Source organism: Lontra canadensis, unplaced genomic scaffold, assembly GCF_010015895.1.
Source record: "Lontra canadensis isolate GAN:19392208 unplaced genomic scaffold, GSC_riverotter_1.0 scaffold41, whole genome shotgun sequence".
Lineage (NCBI taxonomy): Eukaryota > Metazoa > Chordata > Mammalia > Carnivora > Mustelidae > Lontra > Lontra canadensis.
The window spans coordinates 13,517,614-13,544,163 of record NW_022631035.1 but is presented as its reverse complement, the minus strand read 5'-3'; the positions used below and the strand labels follow the sequence as shown (position 1 = coordinate 13,544,163).

General features: G+C 39.5%; 1 protein-coding gene across 2 annotated transcripts; it reads right to left on the bottom strand.

Annotated features, from left to right (window-relative positions):
* Positions 1-7,325: 7,325 nt before the first annotated feature.
* NOL11 (nucleolar protein 11) lies at positions 7,326-25,803 on the bottom strand. Of its 2 annotated transcripts, none has more exons than XM_032870809.1 (18): positions 25,622-25,803; positions 23,510-23,623; positions 23,342-23,398; positions 21,487-21,635; positions 20,091-20,148; positions 19,591-19,735; positions 17,103-17,291; positions 15,346-15,422; positions 13,015-13,138; positions 12,330-12,418; positions 11,355-11,423; positions 10,704-10,888; positions 10,430-10,555; positions 10,044-10,274; positions 9,538-9,619; positions 8,559-8,651; positions 7,938-8,045; positions 7,326-7,773 (listed from the first exon to the last, which is right to left on the bottom strand). In XM_032870809.1, the coding sequence occupies exons 1-18, from the start codon at positions 25,760-25,762 to the stop codon at positions 7,657-7,659; spliced, it is 2,154 nt and encodes a 717-aa protein (XP_032726700.1). In that variant the 5' UTR covers positions 25,763-25,803; the 3' UTR covers positions 7,326-7,656. The 2 variants fall into 2 exon arrangements, with proteins under 2 accessions (XP_032726700.1, XP_032726701.1); XM_032870810.1 differs by having other exon boundaries at positions 9,538-9,616.
* Between the last annotated feature and the right edge of the window lie 747 nt (positions 25,804-26,550).

Here is a 26,550-nt window from a genome sequence, read left to right as displayed (position 1 = left end):
TACACAGCAATGGAGTCGCCATACTAGAAATTACATGTAAACTCTCAAGTGCTATACAAAAGCCAGTCTAGGCAGAATGTGATCTTTCATCTTAAGTTATTTTATTTCATTTCCAAAGCAATCTCAGAAGGCAGGAATTATTGTCCTCCCTCTGAATAAGGAAAGTACAGGCAGGGCCAGTTACATAATTTTCAAAGTCTAAGACAAACTGAAAATGTGGGGCTCCTCGCTCAAAAGCAGGTGAGAAGTGTCACTAAAGGTAATACAGACAAACCATTTTCCTTTCTTCTACAGTGTCTCTCTCAACCTGTCATAGTGCCTTTCACTTGCTATTTCATGCTGTGGTCCCCTGGGCACGGGCTCTCCTTACAGGGCCTCGCCCTACAAGGTGATACGTGCCCAACCCACCAGCCACCAGGTATATTACAGACACTAAAATCTGAATTCCATATAATTTTCATGTGTCAAGAATTATTACTGCTCTTTTGATTTCCTTTCCTGACCATTAAAAAATATAAAGCCATTCTTAGTTTGTGAGCCATACAGAAACTGCAGTCAGGTAGGTACATCCCATAGCTTATGGTTTCCCAACCTCCAAACTAGATGACCCTTCTAGGAACTGAACATTTAAAACTTGCATACGCTGACAGAAAAGCTTTTGTGCAAAATAAAGGGAAAATGTTGTCATGGCCACCTACGGAAATGAAAAGTTCGTTGACAGTTCAATGAGAAAAATGGTAGGAGACATGAATCATCACATGACTTTCAGTAGATTACACTCAAAGCAGTATCATATTCATCTTGTAAGCAGCAAATTAATTTCAGAAAAATGTAATTCATCACAGCAAAATTAAAGATGCTAATTTCAATTTTCTTGACTGTAGTTCTGAATTATTTTTGGTGCTTACTTCTGCCTATATAAATCTTGTTCACTGAAAGCCTAGGTCTAACCTTTCTCTGACCATACTCTAGGCCTGTGGCTCCAAATAGAAGTCCATGGGTTGATGCCTGGTGGCTGTTAACACACGTAAGGTGACTTGAGAAAAATTAGGGCAAAATAGAGTACATTTTAGAGGTGGCTCAAGGGTACCAGAAGCCTCTGCCTTCAGCTCAGGTCATGATCTCAGGGTCCTGGGATTGAGCTCCGAATCGAGCTCTTTGCTTAGCAGGGAGCCTGTTTCCCCCTTCTCTCTGCCTCTCTGCCCACGTGTGATTTCTCTGTCAAATAAATAAATAAAATCTTAAAAAAAAAAAAAGGAGGTTAATTAGCAAAACAAAGCCTTGGTAAACTTATGTCAGAATCCAGAATCTTTTGGAATCTGTACTCATCTATGATCCTAAAAGTTCAGGAAACACTGCTGTGGATTTTTCTTTATGGAGCACTCCAGAAGACTTAACTGTCACACTCATTGGTCACAGAAAAATGAGCTTGTATCGCTATTGATTTTGTTTTGTTGTCTCCTCTTCTAGACAGGAATAAGCACATAAAAGGCAGGAATTCTGCTTCTGTGTCTAACCAATCCCTTGGTTCCTTATTAGCTTCATGTTTGTAGGAACTTTCCTTCATCTTGTAGTTATTTGCCATCCAGGCTGTCTTACTAATTGCCATTCAGTAATTATTTAATCATATTTAATCTTCAAATTTCATCTGCTAACAGCTCCTCACAGAGGTTGAGCCCTTGTCTCTTCTCGGACCACAGTACAATCTGCCCTGGCACAGGGTTTCAGCAAGAAAGGCTTAAGTGTGTTAGCCCAATACCTATGGTCCTAAGTGATGTTTTCCTGAGGGTTTTAGTGTATTTGCACAAAATTTAAAATATTAATACTTACTTTTATTTTTTAAAAGATTTTATTTATTTGACAGAGAGATCACAAATAGGCAGAGAGGCAGGCAGAGGCAGAGGGGGAAGGAGGCTCCCCGCTGAGCAGAGAGCCCCATGTGGGGCTTGATCCCAGTACCCTGAGACCATGACCCGAGCCAAAGGCAGAGGCTTAACCCATTGAGCCACCCAGGCGCCTCCTTACTTTTATTTTTAATAAGAAATTTTAAGTCTTTTTTTTTAAAAGTAGGCTCTATGCCCAATTTTCTAAAATAATGTATTTATTTAGTTGTCAGAGAAAGAGAGCACACACAGTGGGAGCAGAAGACAGAGAAGCAGGTTCCCTGCTGAGCAAGGAGCCTGATGTGGGACCCAATCCCAAGACCCTGGGACCATGACCTGAGCGAAATGCAGACGCTTAACCCACTGAGCCACCCAGTCGTTCCCCCCAGTACTTATTTTTAAAAAGAGCTTGAGTTTGAGCCCAAACACTGCCACTGAGTAGTAAGCAATCTTCAGCAAATCTCTCAGCTTCTTGGGGTGCCTGGCTGGCTCAGTTGGCAGACCATGCGACTCTTAATCTCGGGGTCATGAGTTCAGGCCCCACGTTAGGCATAGGGCTTACTTAAATTGTATTAAAAAAATAAATTGTGGGGTACCTGGGGGGGCTCAGTCGGGTAAGCGTCTGCCTTTAGCTCAGGTCATGATCTCAGGGTCCTGGGATCCAGCCCCTCATTGGGCTCCCTGCTCAGCAGGGAGTCTGCTTTTCTCTCTCGCTCATGCTTGCTAGTTCTCTCTCAAATGAACAAAATCTTTAAAAAAATAAATTATTTTAAAAATTTAAGATAAAATCTCTCTGCTCCTCTATTAGGTGAGAGAGAACTTTTTGAGGGGGAGTAGAGGCAGAGGGAAAGAGAATATTAAGCAGGCTCCAACTCCAGGGCAAGACAGACGCAGGGCTCAATTTCACGATCCTGAGATCATGACCTGAGTCAAAGTCAAGTTGGATGCTTAACTGACTAAGCCACCCAGGCTTTTTTTTTTTGAAGATTTATTTATCTTCGAGAAAGCAAGTGACAGAGTGCGAGCAGGAGGGGGTAGAGGGAGAAAGAGAATCTCAAGCGGAATCTATCAGAGAGTCTTTTGAGGATTATATGGATGGAACCCATTTATTGTCACGAGGTGTTCCTATAAACTACATCCCAAGAAGGACTACTGTGAAGCAGGTCTTACACAAACAAAATTTTTCCTACACAAAATTATATAGTAACTTGGGGTTATAGTCCTAAGATGAAACACCAAATTACAGTATCCTAAGTATGAAAATGAGCATAAAGTAGTGGAACAACTGGGATCTGAAATGTATTAGAAATGAAATATCTAGGGGCGCCTGGGTGGCTCAGTGGGTTAAAGCCTCTGCCTTCGGCTCAGGTGCTGGAATTGAGCCCTGTATCGGGCTCTCTGCTCAGCAGGGAGCCTGCTTCCCCCTCCTCTCTCTCTGCCTGCCTCTCTGCCTACTTGTGATCTCTGTCTGTCAAATTAATAAAAAAATATTAAAAAAAAAATGAAATGAAATATCTAATACGCAAAAACCACAACGCTATCTGGGGTGCCTGAGTAGCTCAGTCAGTTATGTGTCTGACCCTTGATTTCAACTCAGGTCGTGAGAGTGAGCCCCACAACAGGCTTCACACTCAGCACAGAGTCTGCTTCAGATTCTCTTCCCTCCCTCACCCCCTCCCCCTGGTTGTACTCCCTAAAATAATACATAAATAAATAAATACTTAAAAAACAAAAAACTACATCTCTAATTACTGGCTTTGTTAATCTAGGTAATAGCATGTGACCTAAAAGCAAAAGGAAAACCTTAACAGACATTTATTTAAAAACACTTTAGGGGTACCTAAATGGCTTAGTCAGTAGAGGATGCAACTCTTCATCTCAGAGTTGTGAGTTAAAGCCCCACGTTGGGTGTGGAGCCTACTTAAAGGAAATTAAAATAGAAGAAAATAAAACCACTTAAGTAATAGTACACTGCTTTCTTAAGTGAAGAAAAGGTTGGGGCGCCTGGGTGGCTCAGTGGGTTAAAGTCTCTGCCTTTGGCTCAGGTCATGATCCCAGGGTGCTGCAATCGAGCCCTGCATCAGGCTCTCTGCTCAGTAGGGAGCCTGCTCCCTGTTTCTCTCTCTGCCTGCCTCTCTGCCTACTTGTGATTTCTGCCTGTCAAATAAATAAATAATTAAAAAAATATATTTAAAAAAAAGAAAAAAAGAAAAGGTTCCAGGAGGAGGAAATTTAAAATGATGACTCTTTAATTGAAGAGTTGTCCAGAATTTTTACTTTTTTTTTTTTAACTTAAGATATTTATCTGTAGCAAACAGAAGAATTTCAAATATTCAGGTAATTTGGGTATGCTTTTAAGTGTCCCAAATTTATAATGATAATGATTTACAGAAGTGGAATGGTATAGTCTAAAGTCACACCTCAGTTCTGCTAAGTACAAAGCTGTGGGAACTGCATGAGACACTTAACATTTAGGAATAAATTACCGGTAAGCCTTTTCAGGTCTATAGTTTTCTGAGTCTGAAATTTCTAAGAATCGAAACATACTATGTAAAAATCTATTAAATGAAAATGATAGACCATACAATGTATGCTCAATGTGGTAACTATTTAAATCTGTGAAACAACTCCATCCATTCATCTGGCCATCCACATACAGATTAGAAAGCAGACAGCAGAGATGAGAATGGCAGTGTTCAGTTTTAAAGTGAAATTTATGCCAAAACAATTTTGTAATTTCCAATCACATCCACCAAAGTAAAAACTGATTGAGACAAAAATTACCAAGAGATCTAAATCCACTGTTAGGGAAGAATATTCCAGAAAAAGATATTCACATAGTCGCAAAGATATACACAGGATACTTAGGGGTTACAAAGAGAAAAGGTAGCGGCAATCTGGTAAGCCCTACCTTAACTAAGTTATCCAGTTTAACATCACCGATGATGGGGTAAGTTGCATCAATGCCTCCTCCTGCTGTATTATCTCTGCAGCATCCCCTGTCAAAATGTTTAATCTGAATCTGATCATGTGAAAATAAGACAAATCCAAATTGAGGGACATTCAGCAAAATAAACGGCCTAGATTCCTCAAGAAGGCAATTATCTAGGGAGGTTAAGGAAATATGAAAACTAAATACAACACAATATCCTTGAAAAGGATTTTAGGAGGAAAAAGTCCAGCTCTAGGTACATTACTGAGGCAATTATGGAAATCTAAAGGACTGTCATCATTCCAAACAGTACTGTATTACTATTAATTACCTGAATTTGGTAAGTGCATTGTGGTCATGTAAAATAATGCTCTTGCTTTAGAGGATTAAACTGATGTATTTATGGGATTAAACTGAATTAAGGGATTAATCTGGATGTTTGTAAATAACTCTCAAATGATCATTAAAGAAAGAAAAAATATATGGACAGTGGTGAAAGGAACATGGCAGAATGTTACCAATAGGTAAATTTAAGTCAAGAATTGGGGTGCCTGGGGCGCCTGGGTGGCTCAGTGGGTTAAAGCCTCTGCCTTCGGCTCAGGTCATGATCCCAGGGTCCTGGGATCGAGCCCCACATCGGGCTCTCTGCTCGGCGGGGGAGCCTGCTTCCTCCTCTCTCTCTCTCTGCCTACTTGTGATCTCTGTCAAATAAAATAAATAAAATCTTAAAAAAAAAAAAAAAGAAAAAAAAAGAATTGGGGCGCCTGGGTGGCTCAGTGGTCATGGTCCCGGGGTCCTGGGATCAAGCCCTGCATCCGGCTCTCTGCTCAGGAGGGAGCCGGCTTCCCCCTCTCTCTCTGCCTGCCTCTCTGCCTACTTGTGATCTCTCTGTCAAATAAATAAAGTCTTTAAAAAAAAAAAAAAGAATAAATAGGTGTTCACTGGTTTTTCTTAAAACTATTTTGGGACTAGGGGTGCCTACGTGGCTCAGTCATCAAGTGTCTGCCTTCAGCTCAGGTCATGATCCCAGGGTACTGAGATAGAGCCCCACATCGGGCTCCCTGCTGAGCAAGGAGTCTGCTTCTCCCTCTGCCCCATCCCCCCATGCTTGCTCTCTCTCTCAAACAAATAAAATCTTAAAAAAAAAAAAAAAAAAAAAGGATAGAGGAAAAAGGTACACTGCCTATATGTAGTGAACACAGATAGATTTATTTTCCAGAAAGATTACTGCAAACCCTCAGAATTGTTACCCTATAGCTGGACAGATAAGATCCATTATTCAATAACTTTATTCAATAACCATTTACTGAACACTAATTATGTGCCTGTGGTCCTATGTTTAGAGTGCAGAAAGGGTAAGACACAATCCTTGGTTTGAAGGACTCAGACTTTAAGAGTAAGAGTCTGCTGTCAACTGTACTTCAATAAAAAAAGTTTTCTATATGTCCTTATAAAACCTTATTTCTAAATTTAGTGACTCAGACTGTAGGCAATCTAATTTTGTACTTATATTGAGCATCAGCAATGTTTCCATATTTACAACCAAATTACTAAACTTCACAATAAAGACTGTAAAAGAACCAATATTTATTTTTATAAGGACATATACAGAAACTACTATGAAAGCCTGCATTTTTCCTTCTGCTGAGAAGTAACTATCACTTTAAATTGAGCAAGAAGTCCTATTGTACGAAGTGAACGTGACAATTAATATACAGGGTTACCCTTGTAATCTTTTCTCTCAGGATTAAAGACAGATTTAGCAGACTGAGAAGCAGCAGCGGTCTGTTATCTGCCATAGTTGTAACTAAAGTGTACCGAGAATGCCAGCCTAAAATGAAGCCTTTCTCCAATGCAAATTATGTTAAGTAGCTGGGATTCTGTAACGCTGATCTCTACAATCACACTGGAACTTGCATTTCTGCACTAGAATTTACAGGAATTTTTGTTTTTAACATATTCTAACCCTTCAAGTTAAAACAGGTTTCAAAACGATTTACTTAACAGAGACTTGCACAGCTCAGAAGTGTTTCAAGTTATTTATAGAGATCTTATTCATCACCTGAAAGAATTATTTCACTTTTATCAAAGATAAATTTTAGTTTCTTTTCAAGAAACAAAAAAATACCATTTTGTCTACATAAAGTCCCTCACTTGCCCTAAATCCAAAGAATTAAAACGGGAAATTCTATGGTCAGTCAACCTATAAAAAACTATTTTCAGAAGAGAAACCTAAATTACCAACTAATCATGAAGATAATCTGAGATATAATAAATAGAATGAGGTATTGTTCAACACCTGAGCATGTAAAGAACGTAAGTGGAAGCAGGTAAAGTACAGACGGAAGTGGCAGAAGAGAACCATATGTCTGTATGAAGACCCTTCCCCACCCTGCTTAAAGAATTCACCTCCTTTGTCACCCAAGAGCTTAGACGCACTGGGACAGCTTCTGACTCTGATAAAACTACATTTTTCTTAAAATCACCGTTTCTATGGTGATTTTTTTTTCTTTAACTAAATGAAAAACTAATCAAAAAACATGGTAAGAAATTAGATTTTTATCAATACACAAATAAGTTTACTTAAAATCAGCTCAGTTACATATTTAAAAAAAGCTTCGGAACCTCTCCCCACCAATGTCTATAAACTAAAATAGGTTCATGTGAAACCTACAGTCCAACCCAGAAGCATCCATAAGTGACGGCCCAGGTACTAGCTGACACATTTCTCTTGTCACTGACAGCGAGAGTCACAAACAAAACACATCCCTTGCCTGGATGAGCAGGAAGAAATCAGATAAAAGAGGCTCATAAAACGTCTGTGAAGGAGAACTGGTTATATCAGAAGAGTTCCAGCACTTCAATTGAATATAATTCTCTATTGTTCTTTTCTTGATTTAATTTCTGCAGCTCACGAAAACTTACTTCAATCTTGTTGAGCTCGGAACAAATGCAAACCTAAAGAAAAAAGTTTCGGAGTAACTTTTACCATAACTTTTACAAGTACAAATCCTCCATGACCACTTATAACTATTCCAAGATAAAAATTTTAAGAATAAATTATAATTTAAGTGATAACTTGGGTACTAATGAAACTCGGTATGTATCAAATAATCACACACCTGGGATTTCACAAACTTGTAAAGACTCAACAGTAGCCTTTTTGCTTCTGGTATCATCACAACAACAGTAAAGTTAGCATCCAGAAGTAGACATATCCAATCCATAATCTGAAGACAAACAGGAAAAGGAAAAATAAGATTTTAAATTTAATTTCAGCTTAATTCATTTTACAAAGTCCAGAATTATATCAGTTATAAAAATTAGTCTTGTTTACTAAAATCTAAACATTTAAGTTTAGAAATGGAGTAATTTCTAACCAGTATAAAAAACACTCTTCTTCGATTTACACTTATTTCACAAGCATAACTCAATCTTTTTCACATGATTTCACCCATGTAGGGAATTTACAAAACATATGAACAAAGAAAAAAGAGACAAACCAAAAAAACAGCCTCTTAACTAGAGAGAACAACCGCTGATTACCAGAGGGCAGGCAGGTGGAGGGATGGGGTAAACAGGCGAAAGGGAATAAGAGAGCTCCCTGATCATGATGAGCACTGGATGTTGTTAAGGGCTGAATCACTATACTGTATACCTGAAACTAGTATAATACTGTATGTTATCTATAGTTGAATTAAAATAAAAAGTAAAACAATAAATTGAAAAGAAGATGATCTTACTTGGTTCAGGGTTGGAGGGTGTAGCCCAGGAAGAGTCATAGTAGCATTTTCACTACACTTCAGATAAAGGAAATACAAATACTGGAGAAATAGCTGGGTAGGGGAAAAAAGGACAATTTATCACCTTGATAGAAAAATGTTCTCTCTATATAAAGCCAACAAAGAGCCAAAAAAAATTAAGAAGGTACTGAGTTTAGTTATACATCAAACAAATATGCTGGACACCTGGGGACACAAAAATGAATAAAAGGCAATCTTTGCCATCCATGAGGAATTCATCTGGTTTGGGAGGGGTGGCTGGGGAGCTTATTCTGTTTTTAAGTAGTAAGTAGAAAAGAAAATCCATCTCTCAGCAACTTTCAGTTTCTACTTAAAGAAAAACAACAACAACAACTAAACACCCAAAATGTGTATGTATCTATGTATGTATATATGTATTTTTAAAATAATCTCTACACCTAACATGGGCTCAAACTCATAACCCTGAAAGCAAGCGTCACATGCTCTGCCAACTGAGCCAGCCAGACACTTGCTTTTAACATAGATGGATTAACCTGGCCTTCAGGCTTGGCACCAGGAATATGCTAAGATCTGCCAACCAAAAGTTACTGTCTCCTAGGCACTATTTTTCAGGGTGGGGCTGGGAAACCTCTTATTCACATGAAAGAACCTGATAACCTTTCAAAAATGCCCTAAAGCTGGTTAGAGTTAAGCAGGAAAATGTACACCAGAAATAAGGGGTGCCTGGGTGCCTCAGTCAGTTAAGTGTCTGCCTTCAGCTCAGGTCATGATCATAGGGCCCAAGGATCAAGCCTCCCCCGCCTCCACCCCCCGCATGAAGCTCCCCGGAGAGTGGAGAGTTTGCTTCTCCCTCTGACCTTCCCCCATCTGATGCATGCTCTCTCTCTCAAATAAATAAAGTCTTTAAAAAAATAAATAAAGCAGAAATAAAATTATACAGGATGCTAAGAACACTTACAGTGACATGTTGTGCTGGAATGTCTTTCAAGTGAGGCAGAAGAAACATTTCGCTGTAAGCCGAATGAAGAATTGCATTTCTACTTAGGACTAAAGGAAAACCTTGTTTCAATCAATAAAGGCTTTTCCACTGAAATTATGAGTAACTCCTTTCCCCAGTGATATCTCTTCTAAATTTGTAATAAGTGTTACTTTTCTCAAAGAGTTCTACCACTGAACTTTCTCATAAATACCAGAGGTCATTTGGGATACTTCACTCCTGTAATTGGTATTTATCCAGAATATTAATTTTTAGAATCAATGAAGTTTCTGCCTTCACAAAGCTTCTTAAATCAGGTTTAAGAAAGCTGTTTGCATAGAGCACTGACTGTACTCCATTTTCCAGCAGAAACTGAAAAAAAATGAAAAACAGAAAACTACTGAAATGATCTATTTACTCCCTAGTTGCTGCTCAGCACTTGAGTGTAGGGAAAGAGACAATGCGGGGGAAATTATTTCAAAGGATACAGCAGAGCTGCTCTCTTTGGTATCACAGGGCACGACGTGGTCTCCTCTGCTGCATCCTGAGGCTTTTTGTTTAACTCCCGATCACAGTTACCACAGTTTTCTTCTTCAGCATTGAAGCCATTGTGAAGAACTTCTGTTTGCTCTTCCATTTTCTCCTCTTGCACAGAATCACTATAGTCAGAAACTGATTCCATATTGATTTCTGCTTCTTGAAGACTGCCATCACTAATGCTATCGTGTTAATTGAAAGCGAGAAATGAATTCTAATCACTGCATGATCTCGCTGGACAAATGTTCATTTTGTAGGCATTCAAAGTTTCAGAAATCAAGTAATGTAAAAGATTAAAAATGCAGTAATGAAAAAGGACCTTCAGCTTCTAACTTACCTCAAGAAAATTTTTAAGCAAGCACAAGTGACTGACTCAGGAATGTCAGGGAACTGTTGTAGACAAAGCTGTAACATCTGTACATCTGCCTTTTCTAAGGCAGCCTCCATCAAGCCAGGGCATAAGCTAAGACAAAAAAACATGAATCATTCTGGTGTATTAAGAAAAATCTCAAGTGCAAATACTGTATAAGCTTTTTCAGAGTATGAAAATTAGTAAAAAACAAGGTCAAAGAAGTTACTGCATGTCAAGCGTGGTATACGGAAACACCTACCTATGAGAAAGCACGTGTGTTTGGATAAGCTGCATCAAGGAGTTCCGGGGATAAAATGATGGTTCTGCTTTGTGTCTTCCCAGGAGTTCTGATACTATGTCTCCAATAATAGTATTAAAGTCAGGTGTTGGCTTAATAGCCAAAAATTTACATAGTTCTTCTTCAATGTGTTTTTCTGAATCTTTCTGAAAGGGCAGAAGTAAGACAGTTCAGTCTGGTACATTAAAGTCACTCTGAACTTTAAAGTCACTAGCTCAACATTTTCTTAAATCATTAACAGTATTCATGCAATCCTGCGAAACTGGAGTTCATGCTGCAACTCACTGCCCAAAGACAAACTACAAAACACAAAACGGAACACAATGCCAGAGTTTAGAAATCAAATTCTTTGAGAGGCTCAGTTACAAACATATTCAATGCAAAGGGAAAGAGGTAGTGATGAGGCTGCCACCATCACACTGACCTCACAAAATACTTAGTAAAAGTCAAATAAGCCAAAGTACTAGATAGCTCTGACAATCTTAACGTACTACACAACTGTTAGCTACAGATACAAAAAAAAATGATCATAAAAGTAAGAACGAATGAAAGTAGATGGGATTTCTTTTAACCACTTGAGCTGATTTTTGCTATTTTTAATACTGTATTTACCTTTATAGCAGACAGAAGTTGTTTGGATGCTGGATTCTGTACACTCACTTCAGTTTTTCTTCTCCTTAACTGGAATTAAGTAAATTAATGAGGATCTCAAAACAATGCCAAAGATCCAAAATATATTTAGGAGAATATAAGGTGTCCTAAAGAGTCTAGAATAGCATATGTATGCTCTAATCAAAAACTTTTTAAACTATTTTAATTTGGTTATAGTGAAAAGTAGATTTATTGCAACTAATTTAAATACCTTTAAGACTTTTAATGTATTTGTTTCTTAAACACAAAATCTCTACTCTCAGGAAGGCATTATTATTAATTGCAAACTGCCCATTTTCATATCTGTGTCTTAAACATACATTGCCCATAATAATTAACTACTATACTACACATGTCATTTCTGGATAAAAGATGTCAGGTTAGTGGGTTCAAGATTCAAATTGCTCTGTCATTAAGATCAAAGCTATAGGGGCGCCTGGGTGGCTCAGTCATTGAGTGTCTGCCTTAAGCTCAGGCCATGATCTCAGGGTCCTGGGATCGAGTCCTACATTGGGCTCCCTGCTCAGTGGGGAGTTTGCTTCTCCCTCTCCCACAGCATCCACCCGTGGGTCACATGCACATGCGTGCGCGCGCTCTCTCTCAACAAAATCTTTTTAAAAAAGATCAAGGGTGCCTGGGTGACTCAGAGGGTTAAGCCTCTGCCTAAGGCTCAGGTCATGATCTCAGGGTCCTGGGATTGAGCCCCGCATCGGGCTCTCTGCTCATCAGGGAGCCTGCTTCCCCATCTCTCTCTGCCTGCCTCTCTGCCTACTTGTGATCTGTCAAATAAATAAAAATTAAAAAAAAAAAAGAAAGATCAAAGCTATAAGCATTGTACAGATGTGAATCATTAACGTAATTCAACCTTTTCTTTTTTTCTTTCTCCCCCCCGACCAACATTTGCATTAACATTTCTATTTCAACTACCAAACTTACAATTCTCTTCGACTGCTCTGAGTTCTGGGATCCAAATCTATGTCCCCGAGATGTTTCCCAGTTTACAAAGTGAGGCACAGTCTGAGTGTCTAAGAAAACACAAAGCATACAATTTCTGGAATTTTTTGACTTAGTGTATTTTGCCAACCAAAGAACAAAAAATGACCATTTGCGCACAGTTTAAGATCACTGTTTAAAGATCACTGAATTCCCTTGAGAACTCCAGATCAGTACATCATAATACAGTATAAAGCTCTGTGCCAGTAACATTAAGCCAAGAGAGGAGACCACTGATAAGCCTGGAAGGGTAAAACTATTAATCATTTTGTCTGGACTCTCCCACTGTCCCTGATGTCAGAACCCTGGTGTTTAGATCTTCAGTCTGCAGCAGCATCTGCAATGGAGACTGTTCCCAAGGCAGACACCTGGGTCAAGGAAACTTCAATAATCGTGGCAAATTTCAACATCAAAAACAGGTTCTGCAAACTGATGGTTGTAGAAATCTACATCAAACTGGAAGTTAATAAAATGGTTTATCTTAGTAAAAAAACAGAAGGTCCTGGGGCACCTGGCTGGCTCAGTCAGTAGTGCATACAACTCTTGATCTCAGGTTCAAGACCCACAATGGATATAGAGGTTACTTAAAAAACAAAACCAAAACCAAACCACAAACGGAAGTTCCTACCTGGATCGTGACTATGCTTGAGTTTTCCAAGAGCACCTGCTAATGAAGATACTTCACACTTGTACGGAATCACCGTAAGAAATTTTCCATGCAGCACAAATAAATTTTCCCCATAATACCAGAGCTACAAAAAAATGTTATAAAAAATGTAAGCAGGGGCGCCTGGGTGGCTCAGTCATTAAGCATCTGCCTTAGGCTCAGGTCATGATCCCAGGGTCCTGGGATTGAGCCCCGTATCAGGCTCCCTGTTCATCAGGAAGCCTGCTTCTCCCTCTCCCACTTACCCTGCTTGTATCCCCTCTCTCACTGTTTCTATCTCTGTCAAATAAATAAATAAAATCTTTTTAAAAAGAAAAAAAGTAAGCAATTTTTTTTTCCACTTCTAAGATCTGAGCTGCATTTATAACAATAACTTACGGTATGAGGAATCTTAATATAACAAAAAAAAATGACAAAACAAAGTTAAGCAACTTTCCAGAATAATCTCCCATGTACAACCTACTGAGGTTTACACAGCTCTTATTTTTGCCCACGTCTGAATAAAGCATAATTTGAAGGATACGCTTTACTCCTAAAAAATGTGATCAACATATGCATTTAAAATAATTATTTAAAAGTAATATTGCCACTGTTATACACCTATTAATGTAATAATTACCAAGGGTACTGTAACAGGGTACTCTGTTAATGATGTGCTAGGTGATAAAAGCAGAATTTAATGTTTTTGTTTTTGTTTTGGTGCAGAAAGGTGATTTTTATTAAAGCACGGGGACAGCACCCATGGGGAGAAAGGGCTGCTGCTAACATTGTTTCTATCTTATCACTCCACTTTTGAAAACGGTAAAATGTAAGATGGATATATGAACAAAAAGCTTAAAGGAACATGGAAATCAAACAAGTTTGTTAGAGTGGTAGAACTGTAAGTGGTTAATTTTGTTATTATTTATTTCAATATAAAATCATATTGCATGCTGTGAAATCTAGACTCCTTATGCTCTAATTACAACTATCTTAACATCACATTACCTTGATTACATTTTACTTATATATTAAAATGCATTCACCAAACAACCAATCCTTATGGGCACCTTTGATAGACACTGAAGAAAAGATGGGTAACAAAATAGACAAGGACCCCTGCCTCAGAAGTTTGGTCTGGCTGGCTAACATTTAAACTCTTCAATAATTCTTATGTAAGCGGCGCCTGAGTGGCTCAGTCAGTTAACCATCCAACTCTTCATTTCAGCTCGGGTCATGATCTCAGGACCCTGGGATGGAGTCCCGTAGTGGCTTCTGCACTCAGCGGGGAGTCTACTTGAGATTCTCTCTCTCCTCTCCCTTTGCCCCTCCCCGTGCTTGTGCCTGCCCTCCCTCTCTTTGTCTCTGTTTCTCAAATAAATACAGAAACAAATCTTAAAAAAATAATCCTTATGTAACTCCATGATAATGTTTACCATGTAACCTAAAAGACTAATTTCCTAAGAAAAGTAACAGCCCTGGTGTATGGTTCAAAATACAAGTGGAACTGGAATGGGGCTCCTGGCTGGCTTAGTCAGTAGAGCATGTGACTCTTGGTCTCGAAGTTTTGAGTTCAAGCCCCACACTGAATATAGAGAATACTTAAAAAAATAATAATAAAGGGGCACCTGGGTGGCTCAGTAGGTTAAGCCTCTGCCCTCAACTCAGGTCATGATCTCAGGCTCATGGGATCGAGCCCCGTATCAGGCGCTCTGCTCAGCGGGGAGCCTGCTTCCCCCTCCACCTGCCTGCCTCTCTGCCTACTTGTGATCTCTATCAAATAAATAAATAAAATCTTAAAAAAAAAAAAAGTAAAAACTTCAAACCAAAGAGCAGCTACGTTTTATTTGCTCATTGTTCTTCCTTGATCTAAAATTGCCTATATGGGGCGCCTGCGTGACTCAGTGGGTTAAGCCTCTGCCTTCACTCAGGTCATGATCCCGGGGTCCTGGGATCAAGCCCCACATCGGGCTCTCTGCTTGGCAGGGAGCCTGCTTCCCTTCCTCTCTCTCTGCCTGCCTCTCTGCCTACTTGTGATCTCTCTCTGTCAAATAAATAAATAAAAATCTTTAAAATAAAATAAAAAAATAAATAAATAAATAAAATGAAATAAAACTGCCTATAATTGAAAGTGACAAACTTAACAAAAATTGAAACAATAACCAAATTAAATATAATCTTGCAAGTAAAAATTATTTTCTCAATTTAATCAAAAACTGCTAAATTATTAAAATATGAAGTCCCTTCCTTTATACTGTATTTATCATGCACAAAAGTAACTAAATTTGAAAATCCCCAAAACCAAAAACTTACTTGACCGCTTGTCCCCTGTGGTAGTTCTTTGGAAGTCTGTAGTGTTTGAAATTTTGTGTTCCATATGGAGACGCATTCTACAAAGACAGACAGACAAATTCAGAGTTGTACCACATATAAACATGTGACGCTGAGGGTGATGGGGAAGGAAGTGAGGAGATTAGGGAGACTCACAGTTAAGCATGTAAGTCTTGTTTTATTAGGTATAAAATGAGTAATGAAGACAGTGATTGCCACAGAAACTCAAGGAAATGAGATCTTATGACAAGAAGTGGACATGGGTGAGGGCAGCGGGCATATGGGATATCTACATACCTTCCCCTCAATTTTGCTGTGAACCTTAAACTGCTCTAAAAAAATAAAGTGTTAATAATAACAATAATAATAAATTAGTAATAAATGTTGATATGGAAAGGGCTCTATGATCCCTCAGTAAGTGAATAAATAAGGTGCACAAGTGTGAATGGTTTGCTACTATACATGTAAAAAGAAGAGAAAAGAAAAATAAGTAGTAGTATTTGCTTGTACACATGTGCTTGTACCCATGTGTAGAAAGAGCCACAGGAAGCTCTAACAGTAGTTACCGGGCTTTGGTGGTTAGAGCAGGACCCAGAAGAGGGATGACAGTAGGGGCGAGAGAAGCACAGCATGGTAAAGTGACAAAGCGCCAGGACTGGAGATCAGTAAGGTCTGTGGCCTGGGTAAAAAGGGTCACCCTACTTAGTTATCCAATACCTGTCTGCTGACTTGTAAAACAGGACTGCTGTTAGTAACTACTTTGTTTCCTAGTGTTGCTGAAAGATTAAATGATACAAACAAGATAATATACATAATAAAAAAAAAAGATAATATACATAAAATGCCCTGCGCAGGATAGCTGTGCTGTAACTAGTAGCTCCTATCTTAAGAGGGAGAAACGTAAGAACAAAGTACACAGACTACGATGGAGAGGTTAAGAGTACAGTCAGTAGGAAGCCTGGGATGAATAAATCAAAGGATTCTTGCTCAGAAACTGAGAAAAGAGACTGGAAAGAGTGGATGAGGTCTAGACTATGGAGAGACCTTAATACTAGACAAAAGATTCTGAGTTTCATAGTGTTGCCTGAAAGACCCTAATCTCACACTGGCCAGAACAAATGTATTTTTTGTGATAGACAGTAAGTCTGTGTGTGTGTGGAGGGGTTATCTGGGAGCAAGATGAGGTGGAAAGGAGAATGATGCTCTGATGTCAGAGATGAAAAAGCCTATTAGCAGTCCCTGAATATCAGGTTGTCCAAGTCTAGTGGACTTCCTTTCTGCTGAAAGGCTATGAATTCGAATCCCTACAAGGCTTACCGATGATCAAATGCCTATGGGATGGCACAGATATTGGCAGTTTTTATTCCTTTAAGACATTAGTCACAGGCACGGTAGTGATACAAGTAGTATTTCTAAAAGACGGGGCACCTGGCTGGCTCAGTCAACAGAGTTATGTGACTCTTGATCTCAGGGTTTTGAGTGTTGGGTGTAGAAATAAGTAAAAATAAATAAATAGGTAAATAAGTAAATACACAAATAAATAAACAAACTTAAAAAAAGTAACTAATGTAAGATGAAATCAAAGACCTATTCAAGGAGAGTTAGGAAGCTACAAAAATAATTTGATTATGATGCTAAAGAAAATTAATGGGTGATAATAAATAAAAAAGAAAAAGATTAAAAGGCACACTTTGAAGGAAAAATCCAAAGGACTTCTTAATGGATCAGATTTCAGTCACCCTTGGAAGACGGCAGCGGTGGTCCTAGGACCGCTACATTATCTTGATCCAGGACAGTGAGTGCAACACCATTTCGAGCATCACCAGACACCACAGTCTTGAGCAACAGTGATCTAACCACCCTCTGATCTTTCTCTGGGTCACGTGGATGTATTGGTACCAAGGTTTCATATATACATCCATCAGAGCCTGTTGGAAACAAGTATTTGTTTATATCAGATAAAGGACAGCTTTGTATCTGTTACAGTTCAAAGTACTAGGTTGTTTGTAAGTTCTATCAATTTCATATCGGATACAACTAGAAAAATAAACAGATTCAAAATCATACCACTCTATACTTTCCTTTAAATTGTACTACAAACCTAAACTTGAGGGAGGAATATTATTATTAAATCTCTCAGTAAGAAATGTCACAACAGCTAAATACTCATTATAACTTAGATATGCGAGGGAACTGCAGGAATATAGACAATCTAGTCACTAAAAGGATATACCTCACATTCAACATTAATTATGAATAATAATCTCATATGAAAACCATATGAAATTGCTGTTTTTTGGCTTGTCAATGGAATTTTGGCAATTTTATTGTGGTTCTAGTTATGCTACAGGAAGATTTTATGACCTTTGGTTCAGATTCCCTTATTACAGTATTCATTCAGTAAGCTAAAACTTAACTCATAAACTTTCATTCAGCAATAAGAGTATCTGGGGCACCTGGCTGGCTTAGTTTGTAGAGTATGCAATTCTTAATCTCAGTTGTGAAGTCAAGCCCCATGCTGGGCATGAAGCCTACTTAAAAAACCAAACTAGGGGCGCCTGGGTGGCTCAGTGGGTTAAGCCTCTGCCTTCAGCTCAGGTCATGATCTTAGGGTCCTGGGATCGAGCCCTGCATCAGGCTCTCTGCTCAGCGGGGAGCCTGCTTCCTCCTCTCTCCCTCTTTGCCTGCCTCTCTGCCTACTTGTGATCTCTCTCTGTCAAATAAATAAATAAAATCTTAAAAAAAAAAAAAATCTAAACCAAACCAAACCAAATCACTAAGTATATATTACAGATTAAACTATAAGAAAACCTGTCCCTCTTAAGCAAAGGCATTAAGCGAATTCCAAAGACCTTCTAGATAAAATAAATGATGGGAACTTTTTCTTAATAGCCGTTGCAAACATTTGCACATTAAAAAATCTCACAGATTTTTTAACTGGGGTGGGAGGAAGGGATAATTCGGTGTTGGGCATTAAGGAGGGTACTTGATGTAATGAGCACTGGGTGTTATGTGCAACTAATGAATCACTAAATTCTACCTCTGAAACCAATAAAAAAAAGATATTAAGATTTTTAAATTGTCATACTATGAAAATATTGTCCTTGTTCTTTCCTCCCTTAATTCTCTCAAAAGAACTTCAAGAGGAGCCATAAAGGGCAGGATAAAGAGGACACCACAAAGGCATTTTTCTTTTTCCTAGTCACCTTAGTGACTTAGTCACTTAGTTTCTTAGTCACCTAAGATTGGGGTTATGCTTTAGACCATTAGATACAGATAATCTACAAGGGATCAACAAATCTATAAAATGCTGGATGGCATAGGCCACGAATACTTTGCTAGATTCCATTAACTCACCTGCCTCCACCATCGTTCAAAGAAGGGTCCCCTAAATCTTAAGGCTAGAAAAGAGAACTAGAAGGGTCACTCAATACCAACCTTCGTTATTTTATTATTTATTTACTTATTTTTAAAGTTTTTATTTATTTATTTGACAGAGAGAGTGTGTGCGTGTGTGTGTGAGCATAAGTAGACAGAGCAGCAGGCAGAGGGAGAGGGAGAAGCAGGTGAGCAGAGATCCCAAGGTGGGACGCGATCCCAGGACCCCAGGACCACAACCTGAGCTGAAGGCAGACGCTTAACGGACTAAGCCAACGAGGGCCGCCTTAGTTATTTTATGCTTCACTACTTACAGTATCAAAGAACCTAGCCTTATGATGATAAAAATAAAAAAGGATTTTTCCTTTTTTTATTGGTATTATGTTACTACTGCTTTTTATATATATATGTGTGTGTATATATATATTTATAGTTAATTTATTTTTTTAATTAATTTTATTTACTTGAAAGAGAGAGACAGCAAACATAGGCAGGGGGAGAGGAAGAGGGAGAGAGAAAGGGAGAAGCAGATTCTCTGCTGAGGAGGGAGCCCAGGACTGGGAGGTCTCAGGACCTCAGGATCGTGACCTGAACTGAAGGCAAATACTTAATGGACCGAGCACTCAGGCGCCCTGATAAATCTTAGGATATAAAAATTAGCTGCAGAGAACCAGTGATGTAATGCATGACAGATATGGCAAAGTGCAAAAAGTGAAGGCACAAATGCTTGGAAAGAAGCACAGGAAGGGAAGTGCTACAATAGAAAACTGCAAAAAACCTCAGATGCTAACTCAGAAAACCCACCATCCTTTATTTATAATCTCTGTAAGTTTGAAGAAAAATACTTACTTAATGACATCAAAGAGATGAAGTTCCGATCCACAGATGCGCTGAAACTCTGTATAACAGATTTTTCTTCTTGTCCAAGTAAGAGCGTGTATTTGCTTAAGGTATGTGAGTTGAACTTTTGTATGTAAGCAAAGTAATTTCCATGCTGCACATAAAAAGGTTATTTTATTTAAAAATATTCCCATTTCAATTAAATAATTTCAATTAAATATAATTTAATTTAATTTCAATTAAATATAATTCCCAATTATATTTAAATGTTAAAGCCAGTTGTCACCCTCCTAATTACTTTAATGAGTGCTTAAAAACCTCTCATCCAATTAAAGTAAAATTGTTCTAAAAAATATTTCATTGTAACTAGAAGATTTTTTAGTATTTAAAAAAGATATACAATAAAAAAATCTTCTGAGAGAAATACTAAAGCCCATTTTTAGTTTAAAAATAATGTATGTGAATTTGAAATGTCACAAAATAGGCCAGGAATTAAAGATACCACTTACTTTTTCAGTAATAAAAATTAGAACAGGATGCTTAAATACCATGAAAATCTTTGTCCACCTAAAAAAAATAGGAAGAAAATTTATAAAATGCCAAATCACCAGCTGAGAGAAACCTATCAAGCTAAATTTCAAAGGATATCTTCTATAATTTTTTAGAGTCAAAGAGATGTCAGAGAACTTAATTCAGTGTTTCAAAATACATTTCACAGAGAATTAGTAAGTATTTCTCTGCCAAATGAATCTCTGGATTAAATGCAAGTTGCTTAACTTCCTAGAGCTTTAAAGACAATGTGAATTGTAAAGCTCCAAAGGGGTGGGTGTGTGACAGTAGGCAGTGTTATTCAACTTATTTGACTCCTCCCCTTCCCGTTCCTTTTCAGTCACTTTTAGGACTAGTGCTATGAGGAAAACATTAGGATCTCACCTGCCTGGAGAGGAGGCACAGGAAGATAAAGGGCTTGTAACTGAGGCTACATAGCCAAATTCTGGCAAAGTGGCCACTAGAACTCATATCCTCTACCTATTTCCCTTTTTCCTGAAGATTTCCTCCAAACACAGTTGCTCATACGCTAGAGCCATTCAACAGAGCAGTCCAAGATACACCTGGTCATTGTCTACATTGTTCACTAAATACAAGGCTTCCTTCTGACTTTTAGAAATTTAGCTTGCATCAAGTGGACCAGGAGAGGCAACAAGTTAACTAAATAGAAAATGTGATAAAATAATGGGGACTGGAGGGGCACCTGGGTGGTTCACTCTGTTAGGTGTCTACCTTCGGCTCAAGTCATGATCCTAGGGTCCGGGGATCAGGCTCTGAACCCGGCTCCCTGCTCAGCGGGGAGTCTGCTTCTCCCTCTGCCTGCCACTCCCCCTGTTTGTACAAAATCTCTCTCTCTGACAAATAAATAAATAAAATCTTAAAAATGGGGACTAGAGAAATGTGAAACCATGAAATTTCCTTCTATCATTTGAGAGTCATTTTCCCAGTTTTATACCAGAATCTAGGAAAGCAGGGTGCTCAAAGGACTATCATCATGTCACTAACAACAAACTATACTTGTCCTCAGGCGTAAGGGTTCTGACCTTGGCAGTCAGGGCAATTTAACAGGGAGAGATTTTGGGCTCATGGCACTACCCACATCATCTTCAAATAACTCCAATACAGTCTTCTGTCATCAAAACAGGACTCACATACCTATACAGTCTCTGCAATCACCGATCACTCCAGAGGCTTTTGGAGGATGCTAATTTGGTCAATGGCATATAAATGGTTTTTAATTAAGCTTTTACTGTATTTATAACCAAAATACTTTTGAACAAAGCAAAGAATGCTATAAAAATATGCACAGTACATTTTTATTATGGAAAAAATTCACTTACAAGTATTGGAACTTACTTAATCACTTCTTCATCAGAGATAACAGTTTCAATTTTCTGCTGGGGCTCTGCAAGCAAGGCCTCTAAGCCACGAACAGCACCTTCCTTGAAGAGCACTAAGGGTTCTGCCCCTTGTATTGAATGTATCCTATGTATCTCAGCAGACAACTAGAAGAAAGTAAGAATGCATTAGTTTTTATTCTAAAACAATTGCTCCCTAAGAGAATAAGGACATTTACAGAAAGTTTATTTTTAAGAACTGACTTGTTTTCATTTTGATTCAGCTTTATATGGCTCCACAGTCAAATGTATAACATAAAATACATACAGAAACCTTTTGCTCCTATACCATTTACCCCGTCCCCTGCTTTACCCTTAAGTCATCACTTTATAAGATATCTATTTATTTATTTGAAGATTTTGTTTATTTATTTAGAGAGAGCATGAGTGAGCAGAGGGAGGGGCACAGGGAGAGGGAAACAGAAATCAAGCAGGCTCTGTACTGAGAGCAGAGTCCAATGTGGGGCTTGATCCTACAACCCTGAGATCATGACATGAGCCTCAATCAAGAGTCTGACACTTAACTAACTGAGCCAACCGTAAATCGTCATTTTTATGCATTTTTGGTTTATCCTTTTATTTTGACTACCACCTGGCTCTCAAAACTTGAAGGTGGGGAGAGGTATAAATGACACCACTAATGCAGTTTTAAGCAGTTCTGGGGCTAAAGACTGATGTCATAATTACAACTACAGCCTGTAAGCCCAAGAAAAGAAGTTAACTCCGCTGTAAAATTAAGGATCATGTTACTGCAAGGTGAATAAAAAGACTGGGGCCAGGAGACAACAGTTAGCTAGCTAGAAGTTTCAAGGGTCCAAGTGGTAACTGTCATTACATCTCAATCAGTTCTATCATGTGCCACTTCTAAAATCTACCAATTATATTTAGTTAGACATTTAGAACTGGAAAGAACTTTCAAGGTTACCCTAGTTTGAGACCCTCATTTTTAAGTAAGAAAAGTTAATAAACACACTTTAGGTTAGGAGTGCTTGGGTGGCTTGATCTGTTAAGCTTATGACTCTTGATTTCGGCTCAAGCCATGATCTCAGGGTGGTGAAATACAGCCCTGTCTCTGGCTCCATGCTCAGAGGGGTCTGCTTGAGATTCTCTCTCTCCCTTCCACCACCCCTGACCACTTGCACGTGCTCTCTCTCTCTCTAATAAATAAATAGATCTTTAAACACACACACACACACACACACACACACACACACTTAGGTCATTAGTAGAAAAGGCACAGATACTCAAGGTTCGTTCTTACTGCATTCTGTACACTCTTAAGATATATAATAAAATCAGCAGGGTCTGTTCTAACTATTTTAAGAAAGGGCACAGTGAAGTTCTCACAAGGGACACATCATAAACATCTAAACTCATGGAAGTACCATTCAGGAATTATTTAAATCCTTAATCTCATGTAATAATAAAGTTTCTATTTTCTAACACATTAATGAACTAAGATGTGTTCCAAGATACACTAGAAAATAACTAGAATGAAAAGCTGATATAACTTTTATGCTCACTTTCACAGATATACTAAGATAAACAAAATACTACATTACAAATTATTGCATCTCACCAATAAGCTAACAGACACACTAGTAAATCCAAAGACTAATATGTGAGCCTGGGTGGCTCAGTTAGTTAAGTGTCTCCTTTCAGCTCAGGTCACAACTGTGGGGTCCTAGGATTGAGCCCCGCATCAGACTCCCTGCTCAGCCGGGAGCTGCTTCTCCTTCTCCCCACTTGTGCTCTCTTTCTTTCTCTCAAATAAATAAAAATCTTAAAAAAAAAAAAAAAATCCAAAGACTTACTGTAGCTTTAAATACTTTATCCAGGTTTACGTCTTCATTACTCCATATTCTCAAAACCTTAAATCAATACGCACAAGTTAAAAAAGCATTCCAATTTCCACTTACATTTAACACATAAATTGACATTTGATTTGTTGCATACATTATGTAAAAAGTTTTAAAACTCACCTTATTATCATGTACAACAATATACTCTCCAGTTTGAAAGTTGCATACAGCTGGACATGTTATAATTTGACCTTGTTTCACCGACCAGCTTCCCAAGGGTTTCTGATCAGAAACCTAGTAAAATCAAGGCAACATGCAATATTCAAAAACTCAATTTCAGATATTAGAGCAATTAAATTTACAATCAAGACAAAGAAAATAATAATTAAAATAATAACATTTAATAAATTTCCTAAAGTGAGGCGCCTGGGTGGCTCAGTGGGTTAAAGCCTCTGCTTTCAGCTCAGGTCATGCTCCCAGGGTCCTGGGATGGAGCCCCACATCGGGCTCTCTGCTCAGCGGGGAGCCTGCTTCCTCCTCTCTCTCTCTGCCTGCCTCTCTGCCTACTTGTGATCTATCAAATAAATAAATAAAATCTTTAAAAATATATTAAAGAAAAATAAATTTCCTAAAGTAAAAAAGTAAGTAATCACAAAAAAGGCAAACACTGTACAATTCCACTTTAAGCCAGAAAGTAGAATGGTGGTGTCAGGGGCTGGGGGAATGGGGAGTTACTGCTTATTTCAGTTTTTCAAGATGAAGAGTTTGGGAGACGGATGGTGTGAAGGCTGCACAACATAAACATAATACACTGTACAGTATACTAAAAAAATAATTAACAGTAAACTGCATGTTGTATTTTACTACACATATAAAAAGCTTGGGGTGCCAGGGTGCCTGGATGGCTCAGTTGTTAACAGTCTGCCTTCGGCCTCTGGCCATGATCCCAGGACCCTGGGATACGAGCCCAGCATCAGGCTTGCTCAGCGGGAAGCCTGTTTCTCCTTCTCCCACTTCCCTGTTTGTGTTCCCGATCTCACAGTCTCTCTCTGCTGTCTCTCTCTCCATCAAATAAATAAATAAAATGTTTAAAACACACACACACACACACACACACACACACACACCAAAAAACTTGGGGTGCCTGGGTGGCTCAATTGGTTAAGCCTCTGTCTTTGGCTGGGGTCATGATCTTGGAGTCCCCAGGATGACCCGCCCGCTCCCCTCATCAGCCTCCCAGCTCAGCAGCAGTCTGCTTCTCCCTCTTTCTCAAATAAATTTTCTTTAAAAAATAAAAAACTTTAAAAAATTAATTAAAATGAAAATGTAACTAAGTTACTAAAAGAGAAAAGTAAATTAACAACACTTTTTAGTAAATAGTACATTTTAAAAAATGGGATTCCCCTGTGTCTTTGAACAGGGCATGGGAAACTGAGCAGGTATACCTGGGATCATGCCAATTCCAGTCACTGTAAATTTTAAGACCACCCGACGGTGGAGGTAAAAACCAACAGTGTCATCAGAAAGAGTCAACACCGGCAAACGCTACAGGGAATGTTGGCAACCTGTTCCCAAAACTTCAAAGTAGATAGTTAGCTTCTTAAAGACACGGGAAACTATGTTCAGCAGTCCAGATAAAAATAATTACTTTGTACGAGACTACTAAAAGCAAAACTGCTCAGGAGTCTTGAGTGAAGAGTTTGGATAAAAAGGGGGCGGGACCTATAGAGCCTGCCAAGGACTCAACTCCAGGATTTACAGCGGATAGTTAGTTGGCAACTGACAGCTCACTCGGAATCAGGATTGCGTCAAGCTACTAAGAAATCAAACGAGCAAAACAATGCGCAAAACTTTTCCCCCAAAGAGAGGGGGAAAGTGTATGGGCACAAAGTTAAACCACTGTTCCCACGCTGCCAGTCACTCTCTCCCGCCCGATCTCTGTTCAACCCTTCTGCGGGCAGCGAGAGTAACTGAAAACCCGGGAGGGGATCTTAAGGCCATCACCGGGAGATGCGAAGCGAAAGCCCAGGTTTTCCTTTCCTTTCTGCGTCTAACCCACGTGCACTCAGACGCTCCGCCGCCTGAAAGTCGGAAAGATGTCTCTCTCTCTCTCCAGAAAAACAACCGAGTCCTACACTTAGACCTCATTCAGCGTCCCGAAGAGGCCAAGCCAGCTCTCCAATAAGCCGCTCGACGATCTCTCTCTGAAGCTGTGAGAAACCTGCAGCTGTGGCTCTGTGCTCAGAAAGGGGCGAGACCTCAGCGGGCGCTCTCCGACCACATCACCCTCACCTTATAGAGGATGACGGTCCTGCCGCCGTCCGTCACTAAAAACTGGTCTGCTTTGTCGCTCTGCTCCACGCCTAGGAGTCCGTGAGGCCCGGCACCCAAGGGTACCGCAGACAACGTGAACCCCTCCTCCAAGGCTGCCATTTTGGGCAAACCTACGGACTGCAGCTCATCCCTCCCGGCAGGCTTTGCGCTTTCTCTCGCGAGAACTAGGAGCCCGACTGGGCGGACACTTGCCAAATAAGAACCCTGTTTGCTGAGCGGGCGACCTCTGGCGGGCGTGGACAGCGCGGCCGGCGTGCCTGGCGGTGGGCACCGCCGGCTGGGCGGAGCCGGGACGTTGCCTCTAGACTCCTCCTCCTAGCCACGCCCCCCGGAGTCCCGGATGTACTCCTCCGGAGACGGGAAGGGCGGGCCTGGGAATGTCTTACCTGTCACGTGCAGTCGCTTCAGCCGCGGCGCACTTTTCAGGCCAGGATTTGAGAGGCTGAAGGGTGGGCGTGGCAAGCAGGCAAATATAAATAAGCTCCTTTTTGGTTTGTTCTATTTTGTCATTTTAAGTGAACTCTTTGGGAATTCTTGCCACGGCCTCAAGAAACACTGAGCTAAAGAAAAGAAATGTCCCTCTTCAGATAAACTCTTGATAAAGTGCTGTACTTAAGTGACAAGCCTCATCCCCCTGCTTCTCGGAACCTTCCGTGGAGCTCTAGAATCCGTGGCCTTTCGGACCTGCCAGCTTGTCTCGGGCTCCTTTTGGTCCCCGAGCCAGCGGGCAAAGCGCTCTCCCCCTAATCAGAACTTGTCAGGTGGAAGGTGAAGTCGAAGTGTCGGTGCCCTCAGGCAGTTTTTAGCGAGACAGCATTTCTGGGAGAGATTGCTACCACCCCCGCTCCCGAGATATCTAACGTAACGTGATTGATTTCACTTGTAAT